The sequence below is a fragment of the Malaclemys terrapin genome, chromosome 2, assembly GCF_027887155.1.
Source record: "Malaclemys terrapin pileata isolate rMalTer1 chromosome 2, rMalTer1.hap1, whole genome shotgun sequence".
NCBI classification, from domain to species: Eukaryota; Metazoa; Chordata; order Testudines; family Emydidae; genus Malaclemys; species Malaclemys terrapin.
In genome coordinates this window covers 240,839,918-240,863,727 of record NC_071506.1, presented here as the reverse complement: position 1 = coordinate 240,863,727, position 23,810 = coordinate 240,839,918, and the positions used below count along the sequence as shown (strand labels likewise).

At 39.7% G+C, this 23,810-nt stretch overlaps 1 protein-coding gene across 2 annotated transcripts in view; it reads right to left on the bottom strand.

Annotated features, from left to right (window-relative positions):
- The window catches only part of CALCR (calcitonin receptor), a 252,687-nt gene that overhangs the window by 104,804 nt on the left and 124,073 nt on the right, over window positions 1-23,810 (bottom strand). For both annotated transcript variants that reach the window (XM_054021165.1, XM_054021166.1), the window contains 3 exons: window positions 18,419-18,506; window positions 7,096-7,249; window positions 1,905-2,015 (listed from right to left, as the gene is read on the bottom strand). In XM_054021165.1, the coding sequence (XP_053877140.1) occupies window positions 1,905-2,015; window positions 7,096-7,249; window positions 18,419-18,506 (353 nt within the window). The remainder of the gene's footprint in view (window positions 1-1,904; window positions 2,016-7,095; window positions 7,250-18,418; window positions 18,507-23,810) is intronic.

Genomic DNA, 23,810 nt, shown 5'->3' with positions numbered 1-23,810 from the left:
CTGGAATTTGGCGTCTGATGGAGTTCCAAATGAGTCAGTTGCAGCCCAGCTGGATATGAGCTTAAGTATACTGACTGGTTAAACAATGAGGTCCAACGGGGTTCTAAATTAAGCAGAAGGCATTTACCTATCCTGACTGGAATATTTTAATCTCTGAATAAATTCTTCTCAAGGCAACTGTGCCAAAATGCTGATTTTTTTCAAGAGGAAAATATTGGATTTCATTCCAGTCCCTAAAAATCAGATTGAAAAAATTAGCGTGTTTACCTTAGAAAGGAGATGAATAAGAGGGGACATGATAAAAATAATATAAATAATGAATTGTCTAGAGAAGCTAGATTGGGAACTTCTGTTGACTGTTTGATAAAAAGGGGACCTTAATTGAAATTAAAAGGTGGGAAATTCAAAACCAATAAAAGGAAATATTTTTCCACACAATGTGTGATTAAACTGTGAAACTCATTTCCCCAGGAAGTCACTGACACTTAAAACAGAACAAGAATCCAAAAAGGATTTGACAGTTATACAGATAGCAAGAATATCCAGAGTTAAATATTAAACCTTGAGCTTCAGGGCTTAATCCAATCTTTAACGAGTAGAGACCAAGATGAGACCTAATGTGGGTGGTGGGGGGGCAGATTATCTCAGATCTGCCCGCACAGGGTTCTTACACCTTCCTCCAAAACATCTGATGCTGGTCACTGTCAGAGACAGAATACTGGACTTGGATTGTAAACTCTCTGGGGCAGGGACTGTCTTTTTTTCTGTATTTGGACAGGACCTAACACAATTGGGCTATGGTCCCTGACTGGGGATCCAATGCAGCATGATAATACAAATAAACAAATAAATAATAATCAGTGGACCTTGAGTCTAATCCAGGGTGGCATTTCTTATGTTTCTAAATGAGCAACAAATCTACTGCATGTAGTAAAGAACTAATTCTGGCTCCAGGCAGTAGCATTGGGAATTGAAGGCATTAATTTATTAGTATGTATTAGTGTATTCATTTACATTTAAATGATATTTACTAGAGTAAATATTGCTAAAGCCTCATTATATAGGACTGTTAATGTTTAGAATTATACAACCAATAAAATGTTTGTTCACATTATTTTTTAATCCATGAATGGCACGCTTTGCCGGACGGTTATCCAAAGTTTCATAGCACTATGAGGCATAAAGTAATTCTCCTGGCTAAATATTATTAGAATTTAGAACAAAAAATGTGTCTTCCTTCAAATAATGCCAAATTAGTGGAGTTGAAACCTTATCTAAAGTCCTAGTTACATATTCATTGCTTAGAGCAGATATCTCCCCACACTTATATATTTATCAATGTTTCTATTTTCTACTGAACCCTCTCAAAAATGTTTTGGAGCCACACATTCTCTCAATCTCTTTGGCTACAAGTTATTTCTATGAATAATTCACCAAACAATCTGCACTAGGACTCTGGAGTATAATAAAAGTTTATTCTGATTCTGTTCTTCCACGGGCTTTGTAAAACTGCCTTTGCCAGTAGAAAATGGTAGAAAGGAATACCTAGAAATATTTATTTTATGAAGACAACAGCGCTAGACTTAACATCTGCTGCTCAGCTCAGAGTATGTAAAATGGGATAACTATAACTGCAGGCAGATATCAAAATTATCCAGCAAAACTTTCATATAATTGATTTCAGAGATGTCAAACGAACATGTTCTATAAGTGAAATGAATGTATGCTATAACTTAAGAGTAAGAAAACGCCCCAAGATGATTATACAACTGGGTACATTTTCATTTAAGAGTCTCTGAGATTTCACAATGCTGTAAAAACCATTAGAAACATGTGTCTTTTCAAAACATGAATACTCCAAAGGCTTCCTTACTAAAGATAAAAGATGAAAGGAAATACTCTACCAGTTGGATCAAAGTCTGGAAAATAATCTGGACAATTCTGATCAGTGAAACTTCCAGCAGGTGTGTCATCCCAGCACAACCATCCATCCCAAGTTCGGTTGCAAAACAGACCTAGTCATTTAGGAAGAATGTGATAATTAATTAAAAAAATTGATCACACTTAACCCACTCTGTTCTATTCCCCCCTCCCCCAGTTAAAAGGCTGTCCACTTGTTGCAAAGTACAGAGTTCTTCATGCAGCAAAATAAAATTATTGCTACACTTTGAATTGCATTCAAATGTAAGTTTTAATTTGTGGCTGCCGTTGCTGAGCTGTTGCGGGTGGGGTCCTTCTTGCTGAAAAGTGATGGTTTTTACACCAATTGAAAAGAACTTCCAATATAGGACCTGATGCTGTAAAACCAGAAGTCCCAATTCAGCAATCCATTCATATTCAGCAAAGCATTTTAGCACATGCTAAAGTGCTTAACTGATTTGGGGATTTAGTCACATTGGTAGTACATGTACCTTCAGTTTCTCAGCACCTTTGAAAATCTGGCCCTGGTCGTGTAAAGCTGGAAACTTAAAAATTTAGAGGCGTGCCCAGTTAAAGGCACTACTGGACAAATGTGGCTTTTAAGTCACATCCCATGATTAGGGCTTCTGATCTTAGGTTTTAACCAATAAACATAAATAAAAGCTCCAATGCAAACAGAAAATGAAATTGGTACTTATCCAATAAACACCGGAAAAAACCACCAGAAATGGTAACTAAGGGTTTGTCTACATAGAGCTGTAACATGGACTGCCAGGGTGGGACTTCTAAAGAACATTAATGTGTAGTGCATGAATTTGTCCGTATAGACCCTGCAGGTGCACACTAAAGATTCCCAAGTGCACTTTACCATAGTGCTGTTTGAAACAATTGTACTTTAAAACACACTCGGGAACATTAAAGAGATTATTCATGACAGTATAAACAAAGAGAAAAGTCCTGAACCTCCCCCTTATATCAAAATATAATTCAAAAATTGTTAAAAATACCCCCCCCAAATGAAATTAATAAACTCAGAAAAAACAGATGCCCTACCCAGGATGCAGAGGTTACAGACATAGACCCAGGTCCTGCAATATGATGCATATAGGCAAACCCCTGCACTTGTGTGCAGTGCAGAGGTGGGGCCTTATCAGCAAGCAGGTGCTTGGGGCGGCCAACGGAGAGGGGTGGCACGTCCGGCTCTTCAGCAGCAATTCGGCGGCGGGTCCCTCACTCCCTCTCGGAGCGAAGGACCTGCTGCCAAATTGCTGCCGAAGAATGAAGCGGCAGCGGTAGAGCTGCCTCCGAAATGTCGCAGATCGTGATTGCGGCTTTTTTTTTTTTTTTCCCCTGCTTGGGGCAGCAAAAACCCTGGAGTCGGCTCTGGGCCTTATTCAGATTTCCTCCTGAAGGATCCTGGGGGATACAGATTACAGCTCTGCCACCCTTCCATCTGGTACATTACACATTCCTCCCCATGCCAGGTTAGCCCCACTGCTTGATGCAGTCCTGGGAGAGCTGGGCTATAATCCTGTCTTGGTCAAGTAGCACTTGTGGGGGCATACGGAGGTAGCATTGCCCAAGCTCCCTAATGGGGTTATGCCCAGCCCCTGAAATGGAGCAGAAGGGGGTGGGGAAGATTCCTTAGCCCTTTTCCCCACCAGACTTATCTACCCACTCTGGGCTGGGCACAACTGAGTCCTGACTCCCCTCTTCTAATTGTTAAATCAGAATTCGTTTACAGCCTGTTACACTGAGTTCACAGATTGATAGCGTAACAAATAACACTGTAGTTCTGAATGCTGTGGCATAAATCTGCCACTAGCTGCGGTTTAGAAACATAAATGCAATGAAAAATCTAGGCTTTGGGGGTATTTTTAATTTTAAAATCAGATTATGCAGGAGAAATCAATGCCATGGCCCCGCTGCAACACCTACTGAAGTCAATGAACATGGAATCATTGACTGTGATGATCAGGCGTTACATGCATTTTCAAAATCCCTTGATGGTTGATGGGGGAGATTTTGAAAGGCACAAATGGCAGGCAGGCTCCTAACTGATACTGGAAGTTAATGGGATTTGGGTGTCTAATTGTGGTTGTGCATTTGAATCTCTCTCCCAATGGAAGCAAATCTTCTTAAGGAAAGTGACAGAATTTATAACAGATGGGAAAAGATGTTAATAGATGACTGAGCTACTGAAGAAACTGTACCCACAGTAGACATTTTAAATCAGTAGATCTGTTGTCGAAAAATGGATGCTTTCAAATTTAATTTTTCAGCTGAAATTTACTATATATTTTTTTCTTTTTAAGACCACTTGTTTTCTCATTACGTAAGAATCCATGTATGTTTATTTTTCTCCATTATCAACAGATGTGCTGAACTACTTGTTCAGGTTATTAACAAATCATGATATTACTTCAGTGTGGGATAGAATTACATACCCTCAGTTAGTTATATTTCTTTCTGTAAAGCACTTGACTGCCCTTCTCAAAGGGTTTGAGATATATTTGCATGAGCTTGAGGAATTAGTTGGTAAAATCAAAAGGAGAGAAATATAGCAGAAGCAAAGTGCAATTTAAACACATTTCTGAAAGGCACTGCAGTCTGGGCTGTATAGGAGGCTTTGATTTTAATTTTGAAAACATTTGTCGTGCCTTGAAATGAAAAACAAAAAAACAAAACAACCATTGATGTTTTTCAATACACCATACAGCCTTTCCTTCAAGGAAAACAACAAGACAATTTTTTTCCACTGGACATATCTGAAATGCACATCTACGTGATAAAATAGAAAAGTGACAATTTGAAGAGAATAATGAATAATAACTGGCCCAGGAATAATACAATTTTGAAAATGAAGGGGGGGGGAATGATTCTCTCAAAATCACATAGATTGAAATTCTGTGCTGCAACTTGAAGGCAGTGTATGGTGGCTTTAAGCCACTTGTGTGCCCACCCAGTCCTGGGCTCCTTCAAGGGCTGGAGAGGCTCCGGAAGTATACAGCCTTGGGGTCTAAGTTATGGCAGTCTCTCTGGATTGCCCTATGGGCTGCAGTGCTGCATGGAATTGCTGCAGCTTTGCATGCTGAAGCCCTGCTCCTGATACATCCAGTAAACCAGGGGATCCTCTCCTCAGAAGACAGCCTTATAGCTGACTTCTGCAATTCCTGCACCAAGGCAATCTGCTGACAAGGTATTTAGAGCCCCTTTATGCTGCTCCAGGCCTTCTTTTGAGGTTTAACGGGTTGGAGTGAGGGATAAAGGTCTTTTTTTGTATCAATTTTTCTTCATAGAACCAAACTGAAAAAAAAAAATCATTTCATTCATGTTGAAATCGTCTCAGTTATTCTCATCATAAGAAATAAAACCCCCATATCTTGTATCAAACCCAGCCGTATCAAATGACAACTTCAGTCTAGCTGTCAGTCAGCGGCACGTAGGAGTTGCCACACTGCACTAGACCAGCATCCATCTCCTGTCTTCAGTAGAGCTGCAGCAGAGGAAATTGCAAGAAATCCTGCAGTGGAAATTAGTCCCTGATCCTACAAATCCTTAAGCATTTGTGTAACTTTACTCACACTCCAAGTCCCACTGAAGCCAATGGAACTGTTTACATGAGTGAATCTACACAGGTTTGCAGAACTGGGGCCTAATAGAATAAGCTGCTCATAAAGGATTTTTTCCCCTAAAGCCTAGCAATTAGAGGTTTGCTTTTCCCCTGACATACAAGGGCTTATATCCCTTAATGAGTGGTTTATCCTATCTTATAGCTATGGATGTTCTCATTATGGACCTGAATACTATGCTCACTGAAGTCAATAGGAGCCTTTCCACTGACTTCAATACACTTTAGATCAGACCTTGAACATCTAAATGTCAAATCATTTTTTGAATCTCACAGAGCTCAGTAATATCCTGTGAGCACAATAACATTTTGTGGTGATAAGTCCCACAGTCTACATATCCATTGTGTATAAAAATACCTTCTTTAATCCAATATAGATGTCATACATTTGTCAGCTTTCAGTTTCATCAAATTTCTCTTTGTTCTTGTATTATGAGAAAAACATATCTGATTTACCTTCTCTATACCATTCTTTATTTTGTATATTTTTATCATGTCCTCTTTTAGTTGTCTCCTCTCTACACTAAACAGTCACAATATGTTTAATTTTTTCTCACATAAAATCTCACAATGCCTGTAATCATTTTGTCACCGTTCTCTGGCTTACTTTTATTTCCACGGTATCTTTTTTGAGATAAGACTGACCAGAACTGAACACAGTATTTCTAGTGAGAGTGCTTCTGGAATTATATCATGACAGCATGATATGTCCAATATTATTTTCCATTCCATTGCTTATACATCCCAATATTTTGTTTGCTCTTTTGACTACTACTCCACAGAACAGCCCTAGATGTTTTGTGGCCCAGGATGGAAAATGTGCTCATCCTACCTCCAAATGCGCATGCACACACACACACGCGCACACACACACACACACACACACACACACACACAAATAAAAAAAAAAAACACAATTCCCCACATTGACCATGATTTGGTGCCCTGAGGATGGCTGCCTACATTACTCACCCCTAAGGCTGGCCCAGCCACTCTGGCTTCAGCAAAGGTTTCATTGAGCTGTTCACAATAATGCCTATGACTGGATGGTTACATTTAACTTAGAATACAGAATATTTAGAACATCTGTGTTAATTTAGAACCCAGAAAGGTGTCGGTCAATAAACAAATTATGAAAAAATGAAATCGCTGGTTGAAGAAAATAGAAGGACATCTATACCGAAGAGATTGCTATTCATATTCTCTCTCTTTAAAGTATCTGTGTGGGTTTGATACTTGTGAAAGGTGCTGGACTGACAGCCCTAAAGACTGATGTTCCCAAAGCATGAACAGCAATAATTCAAACTTCACCACATTGCCAATTCAGTGTGCCTCAATGGTGTCAGGGAGGAATGATCTCTAAGGGTGAGAGGATTGTTCATTCTCCATGATCATCTGTAGGGCTATTCTCCCTAAAACTGATACAATGAGTGATAAATTGGTATGATTTTGCAAATGCAGACAGTAAGACTATGCATAATAATATTAGTACACAGAAGGAAATGTTATACAGAAAACACATCAATGTGCAATTTTTTTTTTACCTTTTTTTCTATATGGTGGATCTCTGTTCATTCTCTCATAGCATTTGAACTGTGAATCTATTATCTTCTGTCGTTCTGGTGAATGTTCAGTTACTACAGGCTCTAATGTAGGATCAGTATAATTGACAGTAGAGGTAAGACTTGGAGCCATTCTCTGCAGAAAGGAAAATCTGTTAATGTAAATGAGTAAAACCAGGAGGAGAAAATCAAAAACATGAGGTTCAGAAATCTCTATTATCCTTACTTCAAAGGCCTTTTATCTGCACATATGCTTAGTATTTTTTATGGAACTTTTATCTTTGGCAAAGCAAATTGTAAATATAGTAGTTTTTCTCCACTATAAATTCAGCATTTTAACCACATTCTTTCCCTTAGACTAGGCAACATAAAGAATCATTAGAGACCTTGTAAAGGCTGAGAAACGTTTCATTTGTTTTATTGGCCTACAGGTACTTTTTAAAATCTGCCGTGCCACAAGTTGCTGCTCCCAGCTCTCTTCTCTAGACAACGTAGGTTTTTCCACTGTACCTAACATTGTGTATCTTATTGCCACATCTTATAAATCAACTGAATGTTTCATATTCTGAGTGATCAAGCTGATGTCACCCTGGAAATCCACTGAAGTGTTGATGCAAATAGAGGCATAGGACAAAGATTTCAAACCTAAGAGCCTAAGTTTAGGTCTTTCAATCCTTAGTTGGACCCATAAGTAAAACGTACCTGATTTTCAAAAGTGCTGAGTGCCTGTAGCCCCCTTTGATTACAGTGGACTATATTGTGGCATTTATTCCACAGCCCTGTGTAAGGACAGGGCAGACTCACACTACTCTACTAGAATCATGGAAAGACTGTCTCAGCCAGGCAAAATCTCTTTTGTGATAGGTCAGTGCACATAGGAGTACACACCTTGTTCCATCCATTAAGATCTGATTGATCCCTCTATTGCACCAGACCAGCTCTGTGAGCCAGTCTAAAGTGAGATAGCATGGGGCTTTTGTTCCTCTCCACCCTACTCCACCCGTTTTGTAATGTGCTCCCAATGGGAGGTGAATGGAATGAGCATTTCCTATGCTTCCTTTCTTGTTTGACTCCCTACTTCTCCACAGTAACCATCACATTCTGGCCCATAGGGATTTGTAGGCACCTTTGAACATCAGGCCACATTTATTTAGGTGCATACATTTTATTTTGGAATGTAACTTCAGGCACCCAGGTTTGAAAATGTAGGGCTCAACCTTTATTATTCCAAGCCTCGTTTTCCTTAGAGACTAGGCATGCAAGCCTGTTGGCTTTAATGCAAGATTCCTTTTGGCTGCATTGTTTCTCAAAACCAAAATGTGTGTTTGGCTTTCCCACAAAGGATCCCAGGAGTATGTTTCAGATGATATCTACTCCATTTATAGGTCACTCACTGCAAGCCTGAGGGGTTTATAGCAGCATTTGATGATTTAAACAGGCATTTATAGTTGTACAAATAGAAAACATGACAATTTTTAATCCTATTTTAATACCACCCTATTCCTCCAAAATAATACTTGTTCCTTATTGCTCAAGTAATACCACAAACTATTGCATTCAAATGTTGTTTCATTTAACACTACTAGATCACTTTTATATAGTCTATAACATGGACAGTGTGTTTGAAATACAGAAAGCAAAGACTGAATTTTATCACAATTCTTCTGTTTCAAGTTATTTCATTTTAGCCCTTTAATGCCCCCATATCTAACTGAATTTACAATCTCATTTGCTACCAACATTTTAATTTTCACTAGCAAACAACCACCATTTGGAGTGTAAGGGGGATGAAGAATGCATTTTACTTCATTATATTGAGATAATTGTTTGACATAAAACAGATGGAAATAGGAAGAAGGGAGATATATTCTTGATAGGTTCTACTCTATTCTTTTAAATGTAGGTACTTATACTACACCCTTCACTCAGTAAGTGAGATATGTCTGGATGGTTCTGTTTGGATACTTGGATAAAAATGAATTAAAATGTATAGAAAGCCTAGAACCAAGAACAAATATGTAAATGTACCCCAGATCGGTGAAAAGGAAGTGGTACTCACAAAAGACCTTCCAAAGCTACATCAGCAACAACCAAATATCAAGGAGGAATTAACAAAACATTCAGTGAGCGAGGAAGGCTACAGAGGGATGGGATGAAAAAGTGGAGGGACAGGGCCTCCATATAGATGGCCTCTGCTTCTGGTGGCTTCCCTGGCATGCATGGGGATTTTGAAAGATCTGCAGGTTTTGGAGGTAGAGCCATATGATTGTTCTGGACACAGAGTTTCCTTTCCCCTAAATAGGTTTTCCCTGGAGAAGGGATGATCTGACCCCCTTTTTGACCAAACACAATTAAAACCAATTCAAAGATTAGCAACGCCAGAAGAGATTGAAAAGTTTGTGATCCTGAATTATACATGTTTGTTCCACTAGATTTTTCCTTACAACTTAGAGAACAATTCAAATATGAGATAAAAGGGAAAAATTTACATCTATATGTTAGAACAGTAAGCACATGTTAAGTAATTAAAAAAAATCTTGCCATCTTTTTTAACCTTTTCAAGATGATCTCTCTCTTTCTTTCTCTCTCTATATAAAAGAAGACTGTGCATTCACAGAGGCTACATAGGACAGAAACATAGTGTACCTTGAAATTAAAAGCAAGAAATGCCAGCAGAAAGGAAATGTACTAAAGGTATCTTGTAGTAGGTGAGGACATGATGATTTACTATTGTAAAGCCATTTTTAAAGGGAAAGTCTTTTTGTGAGTAGGATATTTCTGAGAGAGAAGATATCTTATTCTTGAAGAGCAATTTTACAAATTGCCACACACAAAGGGACTAGGCCTGTTCCCAAAGAAGTTAATGTCAAAACTTTCATGGGGTATATAGTTAAAGGAGAACACCTTACTCGGTGGTTGTTGGTCTTGTGTGTGTTTGGTGGCAGGATGTGTATGCAAATGGAGTAAGAATTCACACCCTGCTTTGTTAATTTTGTATTTAGCACAGTGCATTTTATCTGTATCTAAATCATCTATACAGTATTGTTTAAATTAAGCTATAATGTAACAAATGAGACTGTATTCTCTAGTCATTAGAAAATGTAAAAGGTGAAATTGTGGCCCCATTAAAGTCAATGGCAAAATTCTCACTGACTTCAGTGGGCCCTTGATTTCATCCAGGTCAATTAAAAACACAGAGGTGACTTTCTCAAGATAGTCTTATAAATAGAAACTGCCTTATGGCATATAGTAAATCTTACCTGTATTTGGATAAAAAACAGAACATTAACGTTTTGATACAATAGGCCCAGATTCTCAAAGGTATTTATGCTCCTAACTTCTATTGATTTCAATGGAAGTTGGAAGCATAATTACCTTTGAGGATCTGGCCAGTAGTCACTGACATAAGCTCACTTTTGTTCTTTTAGTGCACAATAAGCATTTGCACACATCAGGTAGTTTATTCACAACTTATTTGTGCATACATACTTTTGAAAATCTGACCAATGCTTTGTAAGTATGAACAGTATTTTTTTTTCTCTCTCTCACTGTCTCTTAAAATCAGGTAAAAAAAATCTGAGGATGAATGTGAAATATGCATTTTTGGAGCTTTAGTCTTTTCTATTGTATATAGGAGTGTAGCAAGGGCATGGCCTCCCTCTGAGCCTGACAGGGAGGAACCAAGGCCCACCCCCTGGTGGGTAGAGCCAGGCCAGCCACGCCTGCCCCTCCAGAAACAGAGAAGCGGGACAGGACGTACAAAAGGTGGGCCCTGCAGCTCAGTTGGCCAGAGCCGGTGAAGGAAACAGATGCCTCCCACCACTGCTGGGGCTTGTGCCCAACGGGGACCTCTACAGCACAGAGGACTTGAAGGAACTGCCAGAGCTGCCAGCTGAGAGGGGCACTGAGGAGCTGTTGGGACTGCCGCTAGCTGTGTACCCTGAGGAGCCGGAGGATACGCACGTAGTGAAGGTACCCAGTGAGGGGGTCATAGGAAGTAGTCCAGGAACACCAGACAGTAGTCTGGTTGTAGTGCTGGTTGGCAGTTGTAGTGGGATCCCCGTCAACCCAGTGGCGGAGCACTCCACCACTGTTAGGGCCCTGGGATGGGACCCTGTGGAGTAGGATGTGCCTGGGTCCCTCTACCCCTGCTAGCAAACCCCACCCCAGGATGGCCACCTTCCCTCCTTAGGCCAGGAGGTCTGTGTTTGTCTGCCGTCTGCCTGAATTAGGACATCAGACAAGAGACGGTTTGGTGCTCTGCCCTGCCTGAGGTCCCGAGCCCCTAGATTGTTTGGTGCTCCACTCTGCCTGAGGGTCTGAGCCCCCAAGACTGTGTACTGCTCTTCCCTGCCTGAGGGCCAGCCTGCTGGACTATTTGCTGCTCTGCCCTACCTGAGGGTCAGGGGCCTAGCCTGGCTCTGCCTAGAGGGCTAGGGCCTCAGAGGCTGCTAATTCCCGTTAAGCCAGCTTTTCCAGAGATACAGAAGCAAGGAGGCGTGGCCTCCCTCCAGGCCTGACAGGGAGGGACAGACACAGGCCTCTACATGGAGCTTATACTGCACCCATCGCTCTGGTATTAAATGGCTCGATCCAAAGACCACTGAAGTCAGTGGTGGTCTTTCCACTGACTTCAGTGGGTGTAGGAACAGACCCTACCTGCTGGGGCTTAATCAATCAAAATATTAATATATTTAATAATTTTTTTACATCTAGAATGAGGTGACATATTATCGTTGCATCCTCAATTATTGCTTTATGAAGTTACTTAATTAAGTATGATAGACTGCAAAAAAAGGGGTTATGTATCTTTTCTCCTTATTTGCATACAAAGAAGCTTTAAAGTCCCTTGGGACAAGTAGGGGAAATGACTTTATTCATAACATCCTACAGTCCACTCTTCCACAGCTATAGGCTCAGATACACATATAGGCTCCACATATAGGTCACATAGGCTCCCATCCATCTCCGATTAACTTCAGTGGACATTGGATCAGGCTATTAGTTCCTTGGAGAAATTATCAAGACATTTGGTTAGAAATCTAAATTTGGAAATTTACATTTGGAATGTTGTAATTGGGTGTTTTTGGAATTAACCTTAAGATGCTTTTTTCTAACATCTGTTATGCCATAAAAAGTATTTAACAAGACTAAGTAATCTTTTATCGATTAATATCTGCTATAGTGTGTGGATTTATATTTTCCACAAGTTCATTACTATGTATTGAAAAATTTTCTCAGCCATCAATTATTTCAGATGGAAGTACAAATAACGTCGATATGTACAGTAAAGTAGAATACCTTGTGCATTACAAATTATTCTTTATTAAAGAGAAATAAATAATTCACAACTTCATAATCAGGACATTTGGCATATGGCATAAGTGATCAGTATTATTTCTTCTGAAGAAAACTGCTTAAGTGATGTCCCATGCAGCAGTTTAGCAGCCGTACATATGATGTCACTCCTAAAAGTCCAAGTAAATGACGTCATACATACGACCACCAAGCCACCACTCATATGACAGTTATAAGAAGATGAATTATCACTATGAGTAGAGTGCTGGGAATACTGATGATCTCTTTATACAGTCCAGATGAAAGCAATTTGCATGTATTATTTGTCCCACTCTACTATAAATTCTTAAACACAGGTAAATCCGTCTGTCTTATCAATGCAAGATTTTCCTCATTTGTACAACACAGACTCCAGATAAAGGAAACATAAAATATAGTTGTTTCAGAAACTGCTTCATGTGATGAACAAGTTTCCAAAAAGGCCCTACTCCATCATTAGTAATGATAAAAACATAAAAAGTACTGTATAAATTATTGATTCTAAGTGACATTTAGGACCAAGCGGTATATATTGGATCACTTTCTTTCCTTCCATCTGCCTTTTTTCTAAACTACGTATAGTAAATTGGCAACCTCTAATGTTGAGCCCAAAAAATATCTTATGAATTCTGGCCAAGCCAATAATTTATTATTATTGGTTCTGGTGACTGAAAAATACTCTCCAAATTCTTTTTTAAATGGCTATATCCAGTCACCACTATACGGATCACTAAATTCCTATCCATCGGTACCATCCAATCTTTCAGTGGGAACTGAGCACAACTCAACATGGGTTACACAGACCCTCCAAAACCTTGAATCTGGTCCCATGTCTCTTCATGACTATTAATGGCAGGATAATGATAGAATCCATTTAGCATGCTTTAGGAGGGCAATTAATGTACGGTACTCTCAATGTTATAGAACATTATATTAAAAGATGGGGAATAATTATTATTTGTTTAACATGAGTAAAAGAACTTGGAAATATTTAATGTTAGTTCCTCACATTCATACATTGAACATTAAAATTCTTCTAATATTTAGCTAGCATTAAAGCAGGATAGAAGCTAGTTTTTATACTGCGATCCCATGATGCTTACATCACTAATGTTGGCAGGTCTTTAAATAAGCAAGAAACCACCAGTAGCATAATGGAAAGACACTGTAATTTTAGTGAAAAACAACTTTTCTCTTCATTAATATTTATTATACTACTTTTGCAAGGAAGTCCTGCAAGCCTGGCTCACATGGGGAATCCTTACTTATATGAGTAGTCCAATGGAAGCCATGGGCTTGAAGGAAGACTATATTTGGCCTTTTGTCATAGGGAGCTGCTTTAGACCAATCAACTTCACAATGACATTAATTATTTTAATTTTTAAATTTGAAAAGTAGAGACTGAGCCAAAACCTGGAGCATCCTTTAATTTGAGAATCTACCTTTTTGGGTGCAGGCAGGCTCTTGTTTAATAGAAAACTGTACCCATTTTGTTTGTACCACAGTTTGAAAATAAGCAAATGCAGAAACACTCTCACCAACTCTAAACTATAAAATATTTGTTTGCCTTCAAGGGGGATACTTGTACAAGTAAGACTTGTACGTTTGAGCCCCAGTTGCTTACAGCTGGATGGCAGTATGTAGCTGCAAGGTGGAATATTCATTTTAAAGCAATTTTTTCAAAGGCAACAGCACAGATAATCAGATACTGCTCCTTCTGAATAGGTCTTAGGGGAAAAAAGTAAATAGCAAAAAGATTTAAAATGATGATTCACCCTTTATTGCATTTATTATGAGAAGCTTCCACATGTAATGTATGAGGCAGCCCAGGAAGATCTATTTTCTTCTGAATAGGTTGGCCAGTGGAATTCTGTCCTATACTTTCCTCAGGAATCTGCAAAATTATACATTGTGTACAATATGTGCTCAACAGATTCCTCTTTATTTTAAATTAATGATTAAAATCAAGAGTGGATTATTTTACCTTTTTTCAATAAAGTTAATGAATAGTAAAAATTGCTTTGGACCTTAAGAACTATGCAGCACCAGCAAAAATAGAAAAACCCTCTCAGCAGAAAATAATTTAGAAAGTTATCTATATTTTACATGTGAGGTGGCATAGGGCCACCCAAGAAAGCTCTGATTGGCTAGAGGTGGTGGAGGGCACTGCCTTCCAGAGATCCTGCAGGGTCTGCCTCCTCTATTGTGGGGGTGGGATGGCTGCAGGAGATTGGATAACAGACTATGGAATTTCACTGGTGGTGACGAGTGTCATTCTCAAACAAAAACAAGCGGCTGGTTGTCCATGTCTTGAATTTCATTATGGTTGAAGTTGTGTCACTCCAAAACCAAGAGAGGAGATTGGCAGGTGGTCACATGGGTGACTCTAGGCCAATCAGCTAGCCCCAGGGGTAGGGGTTGGAAAAGATGCTGCCACTGTATTGGCAGTTTGATTTTTGGACTAAAATAGAGAGCAGCTGGATGGACCTTGGAGCCACAGCAGAGGGGTATGATCCAGAGAAAGGGTGGACTCAGTTGGAAACTCTGGACCAACTCATCAACAATGGGGATGGATGGTCCAGGAAACATGAATCGGAACTCACTGTTCAATGAGTTCACAGCACGTTGTAGCTTCAGTGACTACAGCAAAGCATTGGGTCTTACTTCACTTTGGGCTGGGGCTACTGGAACTCTTAATCAGGTCAAAGAGCATTAATCTATATATTTAGATGTGGGGAACTGGGTACACTGTATTATTGCTGGGCAATGCATATGTGTAACTTCCCATAGGGGGGTCTCCTCTTACCATTGCCCCTGATATGGATTCAGGACTTGTCCTGCTTATATAAAAGTATTGCTTTATTGCTCAGAGCAGTGTCCATTCCTGGGGTTACCTCCTTCCTCCCCAAGGGTGGGGGCTTGATGCTTGCCAGGAAAAAAAAGGTTTGTCCCTCGCATCTGGATTAAGATCTAAAATCCACTCAACTAAATCCAGATGGTCCCCGACCTGACGAGTGTCCTCATGGACAGGATTTGAGGAGCTTAGGCAGGAACCCTAGGGACCATGTCAAGTCTGGATCCCCCATGTGGCCCACCCAATTCCAATGATGATGACATATCCTAAGGTGACCCGCTGACTGCCCTGGTTTATGGGGAATGGTCAGACCAGCTTCATGGCTTTCCAGGAGTAGCTAGAATCTGTATTTCAAATGTACTGCCCCCCAAAGCAACAGAAAGCCAGGGTCCTTCTCAGTCAGCTGTGGGGAGCTGCCTAGAGGACGTAAGTATAGGACATAGCTGGATGACCAGAAATACACGGTTGAAAATATTTTTAGGCAACTAGGTGAAGTGTTTGGGCTTCTGACTTCCCTCTCCCCCATGAACAGATGAAGGAGTTTTATTCTCAGACTCAGAAATCCACAAGATGCTAAGTGAGTTTGTCTTGAACAAACCACCCAGTCCATTAAAGGGATGAATCCCTACTTGGCCCAGATCCTGGAACAGCAGTTGACTGGGCGATTGGCAGAAGGGGCCTAAAACCCCCTTGTTCTGCAGTCAATGTGCAGCTTGCTGGCCCAATGCCCAGACATGGGCTTTAGAAATTTTAGGGAGGCAGTTGCTCAGGTGGTTGACTCACAAAAGCCTGATGGGGGCCAGGGCTTGACTGCCACCAGACATAAATAAATTATATTCAAAATTGTGAAGGCTGTAGTGATGAAAGACTACCAAATGAAGGGTATCCTCATTAAAATGGCAAATGTCTCACTAACAGAATTGCAGAAATTTGTCACCATTATATAATTTTTCCATAATATATCAGTATACACAATTATATACAATTACAGTCTGCTTTTGATTCTGTCACACTGCTTTACCCATGATTAATTTGTTTTCCTTGTTTTTAAAATGAAAAATATTTCAAGAGTACATGAACTTTTCAGAATTTGACACAGTTCAGACCTTCCATGTACAGTGTAGTCACCGAGGTGTAACAGCTATGTGAAAGGTTTGGATTTAATGACCCTTTGTCAAGGATTTTAATAATCAAAAGACATTTGTGTAAAATACAATATTGGTCTCATTGGATCTAAATTCACTGTGTACCCTTAACCTGGAACAGAATCATTTGATGATTACTGAACACTTTGCACTGAGCCTGCACAGGAATACAGGGAAGGCTCAGGTGAGAGAGCCTACCTCATTGTCCCCCCGTTTAGAGGGCATGGCTAACACTGCAGCCTGTACACACGCTGCTGGCATCAGTTTGCAAGTCACTCCAAAAGGGGGTGGGGGATGACTCCTTCCTCCTTTCTAATTAGCCAGCCACAGAGGGGAACACACAATCCTGTTTCAAACTCTTGAAGGAAGCAAGGGCCAGAGGGGCTTCTGAGGGACATGACACCATAGATGGATCAGAGAAGAAGAGGTTCTTTGGAAACTGTCATCAGGCCATGTCCCTGAGCAATGTCTCTAAACTGTGCTTAACACATGGTCTGGTCCTACCTGCACAATTCATGGCTGCAATGCAAGGGAGCTGATGGGGAATCTCATATAAGTGCTCCTCAGTCAGGGCCGGCTCCAGCATTTCTGCCGCCCCAAGCCGCGATCGCAATTGCGACCGGCGGGTGGCAATTGGGGGGGGGGGGGGGAAAGCCGTGATCGGCGATGGCAGTTGGGCGGCAGGTCCTTCGCTCCTAGAGGGAGTGAGGGACCTGCCGCCCCTGAATTGCCGCACATGCCGCCCCTCTCCCTTGGCCGCCCCAAGCACCTGCTTGTTAAGCTGGTGCCTGGAGCCGGCCCTGTCCTCAGTCATCTGTTAGAGCAGAGGAGAAGGGAGTGGCATAGAAATGGGGGAGGGGGAAGGAAGAAGAGTGATGAGATTAGGAAAAAAGATTAAAAGGACTAGAGAGGGGGAAACTGAAAGAGGAGATGGGGAGGGGCAGCTAAAAATTAATTTTAAAAAATTGCTTATTGGGGAGGGTGGGCATATAAACCTTCTTCAGGGACAAGGAGGTCCATGCCTAGCTACGAGGAGCTGGTTAGGGTGAGAGGACGGGGAGTGGGTCAGTAGTGGAGGCAGCCATGTAGACAGATGGACGGTTAATTCCAATAGCAGCCTTCAGAATGCAGGCTGACCTTACATTCATTAAATCACTGTTCAGCATCCTCGTACTCTGATTAGCTAAAATTAATTCCAGTTCAGGACAATTATTTATTATTTGAGTCTTAAGTGAAGTCCAGAGAAGGAGTTTAATCAGTGTCACAGGTACTTTATAGCACAGACATCAACACCATTCTTACTGCATGTTTAGAATGCATAGTCAAGTGCACCATATTATAATTAAATGCAAATAACTATGTTATGGAAACACAGATCAGGACGTTCAAAAGTTGAAGTTTCTGAAGTAACATTAACTCAGTCACATTTCCATATACTATAATGGGACAAGATATGTGATACAATATCATTGAGATGAAATAGTTGAAAATATAATTTAAATTGAATAACTAGCATCTAGACTGAAAATTTTCAGACTCAATTGTCTTTCCAAATGCAGGTTAACTAAGGTGGAGTAGCTTTTAAAATTTAAAATACACATTATATAGTGTCTACATTTATAACAACTGACCCAGATGTTATTGTACAGTTCCAAAACTATGAGTTTTCTGTCTCATAGGTATTTCACAGATAGTAAAATGTGGAAATGAAAAGGCATGTGTACTACCCTATGCTCACTCTTTCCTCTCTGTATCATCAAGAAACACTGATCTTAGGGCATACCATATTTCTGAGAGATTTCTTCTGTCAGTAGCTTATTATTCTTGTTTTAAGTTTTTATCAATTGGACACCCATTCCTTGTCCTCTGTGTACAATGATAATAGTGTAGAGTTGTATTAGATTTCAGAACATTTCTACTCGTTTTCATTTGTCAGGTGTCAGAAGCAGTTCATTTTTCTTTTACTTACGATTAGAAGCATAATCAGTAAGAAGCAACTGTGAGTTGTTTTTTCCATTGTGGATTCTTTCTTCGGTGATATGTTTCTGCTGACCCTTCTGGGAATTGAACAACAACAACAACAACGAACATATTAGACCTTATTTATCCATGACCAGTTTTCCTGCCCATTTGGTATCTCGTTAAAAGTTTTGCATGTGTGTCTACGTATGTTTATGACTGCACTGAATACGGTGAGGAGGATTGTTTGTTTTCATGTATGTCTCTCTGAAGATTTCATTTCCATCTGGAGAGAATTTCATTTTTACTCTTTGCATTTTTAAAACCTTAGTTTTTATAAAAATTATGTGATTAAAAGCAAATTGCAGTTTGGAGAAAAAAGCTGAGCCAACGTCAGAACATTTCATTTTGACATTTTTGGATTGAAACATTTCAATTTTTTGTTTTGAAAGGATTTTTATTTTAGAATTTTTAGATGTTATACTATTATAATAGAAGACAAAAAAGTCAAAACGAAAATTATTTTGATTTTGTCAAAATGAAATGTTTTGATTGATCGGAAACAAATTCCCTCCCCTAACTTTTCTTTTTGGAGAATTTTGAAATGTTCAGGTTTCATTCAAATTCAAAACAAAATCAAATTTTGAAATCTCATAATTCTTCATGAAACATCATTGATTCCAAGACCTCATGCAGAATGCGACTTTCATGCCTGCTTTTGCAACTAACTTTTTACTATTCTTGACTTATGTCCCAGGTTGAATGTACAGTACATTCCATACTACTGAATGTATTGGGGACATTAGTGGATCAATGAAATGTTAGAAAGGACCAACAGCAAAGAGGTTAAGGAAGACAATGAAAGCCAAGGGAGGATGTTTGAACTAAGTGTGTTCCTCCTTCCAGCTGCCAAAATCTTTCTGTACCACAGTAACAGAATATTTGTTTAAGAGTTGAATGTAACATCACTCATTACACAGTGTTCTCTTTGATCAATGTACACGCATTCTTTGATCCCCACACATCGTGTCTTGTTGAATAGTACTAAGCAATGTTTTAATGGTGTGTTTTAATGCCCGCAGTATTCAGAGGATTACATATTGAAAGAAAAAAAATTATACAATATTTATTTGCAGCTAAATCCTGAAATCCATGCTCTGTTTCTACTCTGTTTTTACTCAGGGAAATGCCTATTGGTCCTTTATTTGTAAACATATAATCTTATAGGTTGTTATTAGAAGCAAATAAATACTGTGAGGAAAAGAAAGTTATTATACTTTCCAGTTGTCTCTAATTCTTATATAATCATACAAAGTGTGAAAATCATTAGATTGGATTATAAACTAAGTACCCAGACACATTTTTGAAATAAATTTTTTCCCATTTGGCAATGGAATAACCAATGTTGCAGATGAATCTGTGGTTGTTTCATCCTAATCCTGATGAAGGAACATTGAGATTAAATAGTAGCATTTTTGTTCCCACAGGGTATTTCTAATTTATACACAAATCTCACTAATAAGAAATGCAATGCCTCTTATAGTTTAATATAAAAATGTGCAGACAAAGATGCTATAACACTGACATGAAAGGCTTACAACATCTGTTAACACACCAATACTGAAATAAATTAAAGATAAGCGGAAAAGAAGTAATTTGGAGCTGCTATCCAATTTTTATACATAGTTTTAAAACTGACTTTGTAATGCTATGAAGAATATTGACATCAAACAGAATTAAGGAAATATGGGCCAGATGATTAAACAAGTCTCTCTCCAGAGCCTATTACAGATTAATTAACTATATCTGGAGAAATACATCACAGTTGTAGTTCTTGCTTCCGGTGTTATCTCTGCCACCAATAATTTTGATACTATTATTTTAAAGGCTTAGATTGAATGTGACAGTTTCAATTAGGACAAAATCAGCACATTGCTAAACTTACCATTAAACATTTATTACAATCCCTGCATAGGAAGCTTATTATTACTGTGCATTTTTAATTATGGAAGTACCAAAATGATGCTTTAATTAAAAACACTATGGAAGTATGTTTGACTAATATTTAGATTTAAAGATTTTATGTGCTTGGTAACTAAGCAGGAAATGTTCCAAATCAATATGAACATTCTCATATTTGAATGAGAGTTTGAGGTTATGCTGGAAATACTGGAAAAATAGTTCTCAGCTTTTAGACTGTCATATTTTTCTCCATCCACACTCTACTTGTTGCAAATCTCTTAATGCCTGATCCTAAAAGTGCTAAGTGCTTCCTGCAAAGTACTGCATGTTCTCAGTTCCCATTGACTTCAACAGGAGCTAAGGATGCACAAGATGTTGCAGTATTGGGTCCTTAGTGCTGGCATTTTACTACTCCCCAGTGATTTTCTCTTTACCGATTATACACATTAAGTAGACTTTTAAGGGAGCGCTGGGCAGCTAATTACACTCCTGAAAAGAAAACAACAGAACTTGGGACTGGGGAGGGATTTACTGTCACTGACATTGGCAATGGTACTATTTCAGATACTGCTAAATGTATTAAAGCATGATTTATTGCCTCTCTCTCTTTCTCATTTTAACCTTATTCTTTTGAGTATCAGTAGTAATACTAGTTTAGTACTGAAATACATAATATAGGGCTATGAATGTACAAGGGGTACCATTCCTCTGGGGTCAGAGGACAGCAGTTGGCTGGCTGATTAGTCCCACATACTGCACCTGGAAAAAGACCTGCTGCTTGTCGGGCTGATCCTCATAAAAAGAGGAGCAAGAAATGGAGAGAGAGTGAGCTGCAGTGCCTGCCAGACATTGGATCTACTGATGGGAAGAATGGCTTCCAGAAACAAAATGGACAGAAGGGAGGCTGTCGGAAGTTCTATTATCACAGAGGTTCTGAGGTAAGAATCAGGAATTTTTGGGTTGAGGAACTTATGGGGGGAAGGGACAGACTTGGGGAAGTTTTGATCTTGTTTTGTTGAGGAGACTTGAAATAATAATAAAAAACCCTTCAACAACTGACCTTGCTGGAAATTACCTTCCCCGGACTCCATGAGAAGGTTTCAGGCAGAATTCCTTCAGGGAGGGTGCTGGCTTAGCAAGAGCAACCCTGGATACAGCTGGAAGAGGGGGCTATAAGACAGATCACAATCCTTTACAAGAACCTAATCCTGACCTGTCCAAAGCCCTGAGGGGCAGCAGAGACCCAGCAGGGCGGCAGGGCTCAGGCTTCAGTCCCCTCTCCTGGGACATGTAGTAATTTTTGTTGCCAGAAGGGGGTTGCGGTGAAATGAAGTTTGAGACCCCCTGATCAAGAGGTTACTGCTTAGAAGTAAATAGTTAATATTGTGTACTATATTTCCAATTCCAGCATGGCAGAAGGAAGGGATAATCAGGTTTGTGAGCTGTGAGATTGAAGCACAGATGCCCCCCGGGTTATGCAAACCCGACTTACACAAATCCGCACTTACGGAAAAAGTTCTGTAAGTTAGAAATCATTTTTTGTTTGTTTGTTTGTTTTGGCATAATGGTCAGGTATACGTTTCCGACTTAAGCAAAATTCGAGTTACTTAAGGCGTTCTGGAATGGAACGCTTGTGTAAGTCGGGGAGTGTCTGTATTTAATTAGTACCTGCAAGATAGCCACCAGACCATCTTGGTGAAGCTAGATGTACTGGGGATGTCTCAGACACATTAGTTTTAGCAGGATGCTATTGTAAGCATCTGTAAGACATCGAACCCTATTCAAGTTTACTCAGTTCTTCTTCTACTATGCCTAGGCTTTAGTAAAGCCAAAGGGTCTCTTGGGATAATTGCATTTTCTGACATCTACACCAATCAAGAGACACTATCATTTTTGGTTCAGGAGACTTGTTTTAATAAGCCAGTTGATGGATGAGTGCTTTTCTGTGTCAACGGACAACATTTCTGAAACTGCAACTGTAAAAATCTTTGTGGGCATCAACTGAAGGAGCCATATTCATATGCAGAAATGTCCATTTGCATGTACAAATACAGATTTGATTAGCATGAATGTGTGCAATAAATGTGAGTGTGTGTGGAAGCTCTGGGCAAGGGAAGCCAGTGTATTCTGTGATTCCATGGCTACATAATCATCTACAGAATCCACCTCTTCCACAGAATTCTGTCCAGAGTATAAGTTTTGATTTTATATCAAAAATGTTTCTAGCCATTAGGATTCTAAAGAAAATTTTCCAAGGGTAACCAGAATGCAAACAGAGGCAGTAATGTTTGCCTGAATCTGCAGAAAGCCTCAAACAGTATTTCAAAGGGAAGTGTAAACAGCTCCTTCATCTTGCTGGGATGTTAAGCTTTCATTGTTAACAATAAACCTTTTAAAAAATTGTTATGATAAAATGATGGGCAGTGAAATAGCTTAACAGAGACATCCTCATACCACAATGTGAGTGAAATGAATTACAGATGTAACATCTGACTTCGAAGCCACTGTGAAACATACTGGGACAGCACAGTTATATTGTACTTTGCTAACAATGTCAAGGACAAATCTTTCATTACCCTCGAGCTCAAGAAAAAGCCACAAAAGATTCTGCATCCTGGGAAGCAGCATGATTCCATTCTATGGAGGAAGGCCAATGTACCAGGAAGTAGCTCAGGGAGCTTGTGTACCCATTCTGTGCCATGGAGAAAAGTCTCCTTGGTGAGCTCTAGAAAAGCTTGGGGTGGGGAAGGAGATCTGAGGTGCACCTCTGAGAGGCACTCAGCAGATTCCTCCTCTCTCCTGGAGCTATCTGATCCCTCCCCCATTGCATGGTTCCCCTGCATATGCTGTATTCAGACTGTGGTTCCTAGAATCATTTTCCCTTTGGCTCTCTGGAGCCCATCAGTGTTGCTCCTTTAATTGACCAAAATCATTCCCTCCCTCAAGAAGCTGGGTTTGTTCCCTGATGGCAGAACAGGGCAGAAAGCCTTTTGAAAACATTAAAATGGCTCCATTGTGTATTTCGTGCTGGACCTAACAATAATGCCACATTAAGGAATATAACCTCAGATCCTGTGCATAGGCTGCAGGTCAGGAAAGCACTGTAATAAATACTCAGCTTCAGCATATGCTTAAGTCAATCCTTCGTCAGCAGAGCACTTAACCATGTGCTCAACGTTAGGTATATGCATGTAAGGCAAACAGTGAACATAGTCATTGAACCTTTAGCCAACTGAAAGAGCAGCAGTGATATGCTTAGAGGATCCATGTCCAGTGGGGACTGCTGCAAGGTCCATTGCAGTTGGGATGGGAAACTTGAAGTGATCTCAGTGGGGAAACCCCATCAATAAGATAGAAAGGGGACCCTTACACTTATAAGATTTGACCAATAACAATTGATTTCCCCCCCTTATTAGTTAGCTTAAGAAATAGATAATAAA